Source organism: Psittacula echo (genome assembly GCF_963264785.1).
Source record: "Psittacula echo genome assembly, chromosome: 2".
Classification (NCBI taxonomy): Eukaryota; Metazoa; Chordata; class Aves; order Psittaciformes; family Psittacidae; genus Psittacula; species Psittacula echo.
The window spans coordinates 39,785,186-39,798,142 of NC_137737.1; the positions used below are offsets into that span (position 1 = coordinate 39,785,186).

At 36.0% G+C, this 12,957-nt stretch overlaps 1 protein-coding gene across 1 annotated transcript in view; it reads left to right on the plus strand.

Moving 5' to 3' along the window:
* The window catches only part of MALRD1 (MAM and LDL receptor class A domain containing 1), a gene marked incomplete at both ends in the record, with an annotated part of 263,139 nt that overhangs the window by 206,127 nt on the left and 44,055 nt on the right, over nt 1-12,957 (plus strand). The window contains 3 exons of the mRNA XM_080609618.1: nt 3,492-3,767; nt 9,599-9,724; nt 10,574-10,640. Of these exons, the coding sequence (XP_080465744.1) occupies nt 3,492-3,767; nt 9,599-9,724; nt 10,574-10,640 (469 nt within the window). The remainder of the gene's footprint in view (nt 1-3,491; nt 3,768-9,598; nt 9,725-10,573; nt 10,641-12,957) is intronic.

Genomic DNA, 12,957 nt, shown 5'->3' on the forward strand with positions numbered 1-12,957 from the left:
TAATGCTTTATAATTTTTCAATATTTGGACCAGGAACATTTAATATATAATTAAGAAAATTATTTATAAATTACTTTATGTTTAAAAAAAGAACTTGAGAGTACAGTCATGATGTTATATAGAGTATCATTCAGAGCACAATTTTCCTGTTGCATCTGAAACCAAAGATATACGAACTAATTAATGTGCAATGTGAGTTAACAAACAAGGTGACAATCTTATGGTCTTTGAGGTATATTCTGATCTTATTGTTCTGATCTAAAATGCTTTTGCTGATATCAAAGTATTACTTTGGATTTTTATTATTGTACTGAAAACACAAAGCAGACCTCAACAATACCACTGGTTAACCTTATCCCTAATTTAACTTCTAGCATAAATTGGAGACATCTTCATTGCTCTCAGTGAATATCTCGCACTCTGAAATTATTGGTATGCAAGTCAGGAAGAACTTCTTTCTATACATTATTTTTTAACATCAATAAGGAATAATAATAGAAAATAGTAATTATAAAAATATTAATCCCCCATTCAATAAAGCATTTGAGCATTTGCCTAACTACTGAATTTAGAATGGGGTCATTTACACACATAAGCACTTTTTATGATTGGGACCATATGGCTAAACTGATCAGTGCTGTAAAAGGCTGAATATAGTATAACACTCAAGGCAAGATTCATAACAAGCAACATATTCAAAAAGTATTGAGTTTAGGCTTTCACTTTTCAGAGCAATTTGGGTAAAAACCTGTTAGCAAGCATATTATGAACAAGACCAGGTACAAGGAATTAAACTGAGTCAAAACCACTCACAAATGTACTATAAATGCAATTTTTCCTGCAACATCAACAAGTGACCATAGAAAAGCTAAATGTATTGGAATTGTGTGGGATTAATTTCCACTGTGTCAGAACACAGGAAAACTAGAACTAGACTAGTCAATGACAAAAATGCATGTTTAAGTGGAACTGACTGCAGTTAAATCATTTTTGCTGCTTAAATGCCCTCTAGACACTGTGAGGAAAAGGGTCAGAAGAAACAGAACAAAAAAAAAAAAAGAGCTATCTAATCTAATCATACCTTTTTCTTTTTTTAGAACAAATGCAACAAATGAAAACTAAAAATATAACATATTTCATTAAAAAAAATGTGTAAGATGTGCTCTATCTTTGACAATTCTAGTTTTATATCAATAAAGAGAGAAATAGGTTCTCCTAATAACTTCCCATGTATTTCATTGGTATGTAGGCAGAATTATCGAATCATAGAATAGTTAGATCTGGAAAGGACCTTAAGATCAAGTTCCAACTCCCCTGCCATGGGCAGGGACACCTCACACTAAACCATGTCACCCAAGGCTCTGTCCAGCCTGGCCTGGAACACTGCCAACGATGGAGCATTCACAACTTCCTTAGGCAACCCATTCCAGTGCCTCACCACCTTTACAGTAAAGAACTTCCTCCTTATATCCAATCTAAACTTTACCTGTTTAAGTTTTAACCCGTTACCCCTTGTCCTGTCACTACAGTCCCTCCCCAGCATCCTTATAGGCCCCCCTTCAGATACTGGAAGGCTGCTATGAGGTCTCCACGCAGCCTTCTCTTCTCCAGGCTAAACAGCCCCAACTTTCTCAGCCTGTCTTCATACAGGAGGTGCTCCAGTCCCCTGATCATCCTCGTGGTTCTCCTCTGGACTTGCTCTAACAGTTCCATGTCCTTTTTATGTTGAGGACAACAGAACTGCACACAATACTCCAAGTGAGGTCTCACAAGAGCAGAGTAGAGGGGCAGGATCACCTCCTTCAACCTGCTGGTCACGCTCCTTTTGATGCAGTCAAGGATATGGCTGGCTTTCCGGGCTGTGAGTGCACTCTGAAGCCGGCTCATGTTCATTTTCTCATCAACCAACACCCCCAAGTCCTCCTCCATGGGGCTGCTCTGAATCTCTTCTCTGCCCAACCTGTAGCTGTGCCTGGGATTGCTCCGACCGAGGTGTAGGACCTTTCATTTGGCATGGTTGAACTCCCTAAGGTTGGCATCAGCCCACCTCACAAGCGTGTCAAGGTCACTCTGGATGGCATTCCTTTCCTCCAGCATATCAACCGAACCACACAGCTTGGTGTCATTGACAAACTTGAATCATGGCCCCATATACAGATCCTTCATGATGAACCCAATTCTAACATCTTTATGTGCTACTTTTATTAATTATCTGCTAAAATGTGGGAACAAAGTAGGAAAAAAATGCAAAACCTAAAATGCTTTTTTTTTTCAAAAATAAATTCATTGTGATTTAAATGTCTATAATCAATTATATAAAGACAACTTTTATAATTCTTTTACAGTTGAATATATGAAAATAATCTTTTTGAGAGTAACACATTTATGAAACACATATCATGCAAGTGCAATCTTTTCAATCCCATTTAAAAGTACATGGTTTTGAGGGGTTTATAATGTAATTCTGAATAAAAACAAGCCTAAAGATCTGTAGGTTATTATTTTCACTGTTAAATCCATCATTATTGATTTATGTTTAGATTTGTCCAGTATATTAAATACATTTTTCTAGTTGCATGGTAGTATTTAATAACACTAGTGGTATAAAATGTTGTCTGGAATATTCTATTGTATGAAGCTTTTCAATTATGATTTTCTGACATCAACATGAAAATCAAAAATTGCTAAGCTAGCTAAGGTCAGTGTTAGACAGCAATTTGAGCTCTTTTTTCTTGTAACTGTTTCACAAGCAACCAGACAGTAATGTAATACTGGTATTCTGTTTACTTGACTGCATTAGCAGCTCACTTTTTGTACAAAACTCTGTTTTTATTCATGATGCAGCTATTTTTGAAACTGCGCATGTCTCAGCAAATTTCTCCTGCTGTAAAACCCCAGCCTGGTATCACAGGATAAACAAACATACTGCCATGCCCAGTGGATTAAAATTAGTAAAACAATGACAAAATCCATGTAATCTCTTACAGTGTGTCATAATGCAGCAGTAACATTTGACTTCTGAGGTCAGAGGGCAATGCTTGCACTGTTTTGAAAGTCAAGCTAAAATCCACCCATGAACTTTTGCACTTAATTTGCTCTGCTTCAGCTCAAGTCAATAACAAAACTCCTGTCTTTTACAGACCTGGGGACTTTAATTTGTCTTTCCTTGTCTCTAATGATCATAATATTATTTTCTCTACTCACCTGCAGCAAATTGACTCAGAAAAGATGAAATGCATAAAATTAAATTTTGAGATGTTTCTCTTTTCCCGGCACATATAACAAAATTTATAGGAATCTATCATATTGCTCCCATTGGAGACACTGTTGGTGTAAAGCACAGTGTTAGCATAGCCAGCTTCTTAGAAATCAGTTGCCACAAATATTTCTCATTTTCTGACTGGTAAAATTCAGTTGCAGTGATTTTTTGTAGGATGAAACAAGGACTTAAGGGTCTGGGAAATAAATATTCCTTTTTTTTTTTCTCGTAGGTTCAGCTGATCTACACCCTCCAACATGCAAGAGTGACCAGTTCACATGTGCATATGTGCAGCAGTGTTTACCCTTTGCTGCAAAATGCAATGGCACTGAAGACTGCATGGATGGAAGTGATGAAATGAACTGTCCCATGGAGATGCCTATCACCTCATCCCCAGGCTCTTGCAAGCAAACGGAGTTCTTGTGTCCTTCCAAAGGCTGTATCCCATCTCTCCTGAAATGTGATGGTGTGTCTGACTGCTATCTTAATGAAGATGAAGTTGGCTGCCGTAAGTTACATTCATTGCTATGGTTAAGGCAATCCTAACTTACTTTCCTAAAAAAAAGATGTGGAAAATAGCAACATAATGAAGTAAAGAGTAAAATTTACCATTTCCTCATCAAGGGAAATAATAATTTTATCATAAATGTGATACAAATTTTACCTGGAGAGACAGTCTATGTTTGCAAATAATCTTTCTTATGCATTCTTGTTCCCTGGTTATCAACTTTGATAAATGCTTAAAATAATTTGTATTGTATTTCTGTTAATGGTTGGAAGCATTTCCACTTTTTTTCCATGGATCAGGCACCTGCATTTGCATCGTCTCATCTCCAATTGCAATATGACAGATAGTTAGACTTTCGCAGTTCTATAATCCGGTAATATTCAAGGCAGTCATGATCTTTCAAGGAGTTTGAAATCAAGTCTGCTCATGCAGTAGCAGCACTCTTTGCCTCAATGTCCTGGGTTCAGCAATAGCAGTTATTTTTCTCCTTCTTAATAGCTGGTGCAGTGCTGGTTTTGACTTTCTGCCTGGGAACAGCGCTGATAACACCAATGTTTTTAGTTGCTGCTCAGTAATGTTTACTCTGACCAAGGACTTTCTGAGTCTCGTGCTCTGCCAGGGAGGAGGGGAAGTCAGGAAGAAGCAGAGACAGGACACCTGACCCAAACTAACCAAAGAGGTATTCCATACCACAGCACGTCATGCCCAGGATGTAGAACTGGGGGCAGTTACCCAGAAGGGCTAGATCACTGCTCGGATTGGGCTGAGTATCAGTCAGCGGGTGGTGAGCAGTTGTATTCTCTTCCCTTGTTATTTCCCTTATCATTATTATTACAGGTGGTAGCAGCAGTGGTTTGTGTTATACCTTAGTTACTGGACTGTTCTTATCTCAAACCGTGGGAGTTACATTCTCTCAATTCTTCTTCCCATCCCTCCGGGGAGGGAGTGAGAGAACAGCTGCATGGTTTCCGGGTTGCTGGCTGGGCTTAAACCACAACACCCACCGAAGGAAAAGGACTTACAAACAAAACGCAAGGACAATGGGCTTTGAACTGTAACTACAATGAGATACCATGAAGTTTCACATAGACACAAAATTGCGTGTCTGCCTATTTCAAAATACTTCATCACTGGTAGATGAACTAAGGCCAAGTGTTTCATTCCATGAAGGCAAAAATAATTGCTACATAGGAGAAAAAAAAAAAAAAAACAACCCAAATTTTTTATGTATAAAGACATTCCTTTCTAAACTTCCCATTCTGCAGAAGTTTTTAACATTTTATTATTCATAGCTGTCAGAATAAAAACAATTAGTAAAATACCAGATTCCAGTGGACTAGAAATTCTTCAATATTTTGTACTGCATGTATGATTTCCTTTAATAAATTACTCCACAAAAGTGGGATGGATTTTGCAGACTAATCTTCCATGCCTTTCCACACACTTCTGTTTAGAAATGAGCTCTGTACTTTTCTTGTCGAAAGGCATCTTTTTTGAGGTATCTCTTACTTTTAATTTTATATGCCCCAAAAGCATGTAAAAATTTTGCATGTCCATAAGTTCAAATAAACCTCACTAATTTTCATTCAAGCCTGTTTCTTCCTCAATCTGCCCTCTATTAGAGATGTCCCTGCTGTATCTTAGTACACATCCCAAGTCCACGCCATGGCAACTGTGTTCTAGAATCCCAGTATCCAAAGGCCACAAGTTTTCTATGATTATTAGTATTCCCAAAAGCAGTGAGATGTTGTTTCACTGCCTTTGACTTTTAAGCAATGCCCAGGGAAGGGAAATTAAGTCTTGGTCTATTAAAAGAATAGAAATTCTCCATAGATATTGCACACCTTGGTGCTTCGAGGAAACTTACTTAAAGCTGTAATCACATTGCTACTCCAAAATTCAGTTTTGACTGTATAAACATGTAAGTGTTGACAATATAAGATATGAATACAGAAGCAGCAGCTCATGTTTCTTCTCTGAAGAAGATAATGGTTGCAGGCAAAGCAAAAAGAAAATTCAGTTTTGACTGTATAAACATGTAAGTGTTGACAATATAAGATATGAATACAGAAGCAGCAACTCATGTTTCTTCTCCAAAGAAGATAATGGTTGCAGGCAAAGCAAAAAGAAAGTGATTAGTGGCAGTTTAGGATGGAATCAATGAAAAAGTGATTACTGTCACAGCTGGTTCTCCCATCAAAAAGTATACACCATGAGAGTGCAGCATTTCGTCTCTAGCTGTCTACTTTTAACATGTGAAACGCCAGGTAAGTTTTTCAACAGAAAAATGTGTAGAAAGAGAAAAAGCAAATATCTCATAAATCTAAATTTTTTATTGGCATTTATGCATAATCTCTAAAATTGATTGTTATGCTAGTAGCTCAAGTCTATGCGTACTGTAATAACACCATGGATTGTGGTGTGTGTGTGTATTCAGGTTTTAGATTGAAATTGAATAATTTTTTCCTAAGCAGTTATGAACACAGAATAGTATTTAGAAAGCAACGTTTTGGTGTTTGGGTGTTGTTGTTGGGGTTGGGGTTGGGGGGTGTTGTTTGGTTTTTGTTTTTTGGTTGGGTTTTTTTCTTGATGCTGATTTAGGTACATTTCTATTTCAGGTGTATTGGTACCTTCTATTTTGTGTGTGCCAGGTCCTCTAGCAATTTCATTCATTTAAATTTAACAATAGACTGTCAAAAATATTCGGGCTCCTGAATTCAGGAATATATGAGAGAAAGTTTTTTTCTGGGATAAAGACCAGTTGTCAAAATGCATCTTGCAGAGATTAAGTATAAAACCCAAAAGAAGGACAAAGAAAAACAAACAAATAAAATGCATTAGTCAGATCTCTACTGAAACCACGATTTCTACCACAGAAATGCTTTTCTGCATGACTTAGATTCATGCAGACAGATTTTCCCATAGAGTTTACTCAACAGTTAGGTTGTACAGTATTACGTTAATACTTTTTTATACCCACTAATGTGGTGGGGTTTACTACTCGTAGCTTTTAACAAGAAAATCTTGGAACAGTTTTTCAATTATAGATGTTCTACTTTGCCAGCCCTCTTCTTGCAGTTAATTGTACAGAAGGGTACTTTATCTCACCCATTCAATATATTGTTTTATAACTGCCCGATTACAATAGTAAGGTTGTAAAATAAACGTACTAGGACCAGTGGGAGTATGCATTACTTTTCCACAGACCCCAACACCATTTGGCTGAAGTGCTAATAGCAATGAGTACAAAATGATTTCTCAGTTCTCTGTAGTACACCAAAATGTATCTGATGTAGTCCTGGTAAGTTCTAAATGACTGGCAAATATTAAAAATGGTATACTTTCAAAGAGGCTGCAGTATTTTTACTCTTTCTAACAAATTGGATTTGGACCTGGAAAATGAAATTCAGGCAAAAAGCTGATATTATAGTTTTCCTTTTAATGTCTTCACTGTTTTAATACTTATATTTAACATCTTTATCCCCAAAACCTTTGAAAGCCTCTCCTGAAAGTGAAAAATAACTAATTTGAGAAATCTGAAGCTATTTGTAACTCTGTTAACAGTAAGCAATATTAATTTTAGTTTCAGTGCAATAAAAAAAACAAGCATTATTTTTAAAATGTGCTCTTAACATTCTTTATCTCGGCATCAATAACTTAGTGCCATTTTCCTTTCTGTCTTAAGTGCTGGATCTGTACAAAGTATTCAGCAGTCAGATCCGTCACTCTGACTGTTACCTCTGTAAGTGGTATAAAAATCTTGGCTTACTTAAGGTAAAGGGACATGTCAAAACCACCTTAATAGTAAAGAGATACAAATGGACCAAAAATAATTAGCATTTTTTCTATTTTATCCTCATGTATGAGTCCAGCAGCAAGTCCAGAACCAAGGGAAATAATAAAGAGCTAAATGACACTTTCTCCTTTGGATCTTTTTATTAGTCATAATATATATGACAAACCAGAAGTGGTACTCTACAACCACGTAATTTACAAGTTCCTCAAAAAAAAAATGTGTAGGCAATAAAAGGCTAAAGCATAAAAGAAGAATTTGTTTTGTGTCCAGTTTCCAGCTTTGTTTCTGTTGAAGTCCTAATCTGAACATGCAATTTATTTTTCAGACTGATAACTTGTGTGCAAATGATCACTTATAAAACTGGTTTGAATACCACTGGGAAATTTCCCCTAAATTGCAAAACATGTCCAGGATTTGAATGTGACTGCACCAAAATAAGCATGAGATTATTATTTGCTTAAGAAAGTGCAGCAGAGGGAATGGGTCTGTGAGTTATTTTCTGGAAAGCTGACAATCATAAGAGATAGATGGTAACATATGCTACAAATATGGAGTGATGCTGTTATCTGCTGGGTTTTTTTCAGTCTACTCCAACTTGTTCTGCCAGACTGAGTGGTCAGGGAATGGAGAACAGAAAAGGAAATTCTTCTTCTTGTTGTTGTTGCTTTTATCCTGCTGTCACTGCCATATCAAGACTTCTCCAGCCAGTTGAAGAAAACATGTACAGGACAGTATAGTGATAGTTTAAAATCAGACAGAACTTTTAAGTCCTCATAAAGGTGAATAGAAATTGGAAACAAAAGCAATCTCTTTTTTATCTTTGCAAGTATTCTTCTACATATTTTTCTGCAGTCTTTAGTAAATGGTCAGTGCATGTGATTAAAAGGTTCAATCCCACAAACCCTTACTCACATGAGAAACTTCATATTTCTGAAAGAATACCAAAATTGGCAAAAGCTGACTGACATGATCAGAACTGGCAAGATTTGGCTCCATTATTGCTGTCTAAATTGAACTGAAGTATTTTAAATATAGCACACTCTTGCAGACTATATTGGCCAGTGATTTAAATTGAATCTAAGAGTGGAAAAAATATATCCTGCAGCAGCCTAGCCATCTAGCATAAAAGGCTTATTGCCATGTACTCTGGCTCTTGAACTCAGGAGCAGGAAAGTATTATGAAATTTAGATGTGGCAGTGGGGTATTTTTAATATTCCCAAATTTTTTCTCCCACTCAGAACTCACAAGCTAATTTGAATATATCTAACTTTGATGAAGTCACAAGAGTTCCTCTGATTTACATTAGTGACATGGTGACAGAGTTCAACTTAAATTACCTAAAGAAACACCTTAAAAAAATATATAGTTTAAGACAGCATAAGAGAACACTGTGTGAGATACAATGACAAAATTGTTATACTCTACAGAAGTCTGCAGGACCATCAGGTATGTCCTTGTAGATCAGTGACTCAGAAATAATTCAGTGCCTGAAGGCTGATGTGATTCCAGCAAGATTAACCCCTCATAATTCTTCTGGACAACCATAGAAAATGTAACTGAATACCCAAGAATAAAAAAGATGTTCAAGTTTAATTTTTTCAGAATAGTACTTCTCTAGCTTTTTATGTTAACTATCTCTTTAGTATTTGGTTTCTTGTAATAAAAATAAAATATATAATGTCATTTTTTATTTGTATTTTAATATAAGTCAGTAATGAGAGTTGACTATGTTTTCTGATATCTTTCTATGGGTTTTCATTAGGGTTTTTACTTTATTCCATCAACATTTTAAGTAAATAAGCCCTCCTCTTCCTCACAGATGTAACAGGAAGAATATAGCTTCTGTAACATATGTGCTCAGTGTATATTTACTAATCTATCTACTCAACAGTAAAGTTTTATGTTTTTGAAGATGAAAGCTTGTAGAGGTCATAGAGATATAACTATATATAGTATGATTCAAGTTTTCTAGTAGTTTTTAACACTGAGAAAAAGAAGTATAGATGCTAACTGTCATGTTACTTTTCATTTCAGCCATTAAAGATTGTTTCAATGGTTCTTTGTTATGTGTGTCAACTAATCAATGCATAGCAATCTCCCAGCGTTGTGATGGCATTGTAGACTGCATTGATTTCAGCCCTGATGAGTCCAGCTGTTCAGGTACATAGTTTTGCATAAAACTATTATTAGAAACAAAAAAGTATAGTCATTGCCTACAGAATCTTTAGGCAGTTCTCAACCAAATTTCCTCTGCTAAAACTTCATCAAACTACATCCTAGCTATGGTCTTACTAAAGAAGATTGAGGGAATTTGATTCAGAGTTTTTCTTGCTGTAGGGATGTAAAACTAAACTTCAGTAAAACTCAATGCGGTGATGTGGAAACCAATGTTAAGGGATGTCAAAGGCTGATAATAGTATGCCACTGACATCCCCTTCTACTACAGCGCCTTTATTATTTTTAGGACAGGTATTTTTATTTTTTTTAATGAGAATGTGATTCAGCATGTTAAAATTCTGGACATCTTCAATGAGAAGGCTGGTGACACAGCAATAAGTGTCTGCTCATCACCCCTATATAAAAGCTATTAATAATAAGGTAGACAGTTACTAATTTAATATAAGTTCAGTTGTTTTGGCTTTTATTTTATATATTCCTGTCTGAAAATTGAGTAAGTGGCAATAGGTCACTTTCTGAGATATTTATGGAGTCAAATGAAACTCTGTCTTAAGAAAAATTAGAAGCCTGTTCAAGTGAACACTAGGATTTCTATAAACTTAATAAGTCCATTGACTATAATATATTTATGATCTGACACTTGTGTCACCAAGTCAAGGTCTAAAGGAAGAGGTTTTGGAAGTACTAAACATCCAAAATGGCAAGTGAATATTCTGCCATTTTGGAAATCAAGCAATGGCAACTATAATAACCAGAGGAGAGGAGGGAGGGATGGAGGTGTGAAATTAAATTATAATTTTTCATTTTTTTCATTTGCATTTTCATTTGTAGTTTGTCCTGAAGAATACTGCAAAAATGGAGGAAAATGCATCATCAAAGATGACATTCCATTATGCCAGTAAGTTTCATTGGGGATTGACTTGTGCTTGAAGTTGGGAAAAGGTGATGATGAAAGAGCTGTTATTTTCCCCAGAGACTGAAATGATCTTCAATAGAAGTGTATTTTTAAAAGTCTCTGTATGTCTGTACAGTTTTTATTTATGGTTGCTGAGTTAAACCATATTTTGAGAATAATATTACTTATCAGATAGAATTTCCTGTAACTTTCACCTATCATTACATGAGACAACCTGTTGGCCTGGCACTAGAGGTTGTCTGTGTCTCATGTTTCACATCAACATCTAACAACATATGCTTTTATGAAAAATGGTTCCTTATATGCAGCAAGTGTTGTGTACCTAAAATAAGATTTACAGTAGGGCATGTTCTTATCTTTACCTGAACTTGTGATGCATTTCTGTTATAATGTTACTTTTTTGCACATATTTGGAGAAAGAAGGTAATGTTTTTTCCACTTAGGCCAAACAAAGCATTAAACATATGCTTGTATTTTTCTGGAAATTCTCTATGCTGAAAAACAAATAATGTATGAAATTCTGATGTGGAATGTGTGAGTCATTAGAAAGTGTTTTAGTTTATCTGAAGGGATTAATTTACACAAGATATCACTCCATTTCCCATTGGGGAATTCCAGGAGACTTTTTAAAGCATAAAGAAATCAATGTTGCATGTTATCATACTTGTTTCCTTCATGCGCTTCAGTGGATCTTGCCCAAAAGTTTGCCAAATTGCTAAAGTGACTGTTTTATCAGAATATCTATGTTAGTCAAGACCAGACATTAAGGTTTGTCTCCCAGTCTCTAGGAAACTCACTTTAATCAGCCTGCTGATGAAATTTTAATTATTGCAGAATTGTATCTTTCAAGTCAAGTTTATCCTTACTTGTTGAAGGAATGTGATAAATAACATACTCAGAAAACACAGGCACTTACTTACATAAAAAGTACTTTGATTTAACTCTCAGGAAACACTGTAAATTACCTGCAGATTTCCTGAAGAATCTCTTCTATCATAGAATATAGAATGGTCACAGCAAAAAGCTTGGAATTTCATTAGAGTGGCTGTTTCAAAACTTCTTGGGACACAGAAAGAGAGAAAGAAGACAAAAAATATAAGGAAATGATGCAGATGGAATGGAATGAATAGCCAGCAGAAAATAAAGGAATTGGGAACAGCTAAGGAGTTGATAGTTGGTATATTAAACCATTGATCAACAAGAAAATTGCTTGTAGGGACAAGACATGAGGGGAGTAATTGATATTTGAAGGATACAAGAGAATTATAAAAATTGAACTTACATTAGGACTTTCAAATGAAAGGAAATCAACAGAAATATCTACAGAAATATCAACAGAAAAATCATCTACAGAAATAAAAGATAGTTGGAATAGTAAAATGGTAAATAGGATACTTCCCCTCATCATTTACTAAGAAACCTGATACTGAGTTCTGATGTAATTCATAGGTAATTACAATAGGTGCAAAGGCATAGAAATGAAAATGACCTAAAATGATGGGCTAATGTAACTAGAAGAGCTGTATGTGCTTGTGTTAGGGAAATAGGTCATCTCTGTTCAGGTATACTAGTATAGTGTGTGTTGCAATAGAATCATAGAATAGTTAGGGTTGGAAAGGACCTTAAGATCATCTAGTTCCAACCCCCCTGCCATGGGCAGGGGCACCTCACACTAAACCATGCCACCCAAGGCTCTGTTCAACCTGGCCTGGAACACCACCAGGGATGGAGCATTCACAACTTCCTTAGGCAACTCTTTCCAGGGCCTCACCACCCTCACAGTAATTAACTTCCTTGTATCCAATCTAAACTTCCCTGTTTTAAGTTTTAACCCCTTACTCCTTGTTCTATCACTACAGTCCCTAATGAAAAGTCCCTCCCCAGCATCATTGTAGGCCCCCTTCAGATATTGGAAGGCTGCTATGAGGTTTTCAAGCAGCCTTCTCTTCTCCAGGCTGAACAGCCCCAACTTTCTCAGCCTGTCTTTATACGGGAGGTGCTCCACTCCCCTGATCATCCTCGTGGCCCTCCTCTGGACTTGCTCCAACAGTTCCATGTCCTTTTTATGTTGAGGACAAAATATAGTGGAAGATTGTCTGAAAACTCTACTGGTAAGGGATATCACTGGAGAATAGCAAATGGAGAAGAAAAGGAATCACCAGATAAACAGTCTAATATCAATGCCATTCAATGTTTGTAATATTTTGAAGGATTTATACATATAACAGGGGAGTTAGCACTTTTCTAAGATAAGATTCTGCATAATTTTTGAAAATCCCACACATCAATATCATGAAAA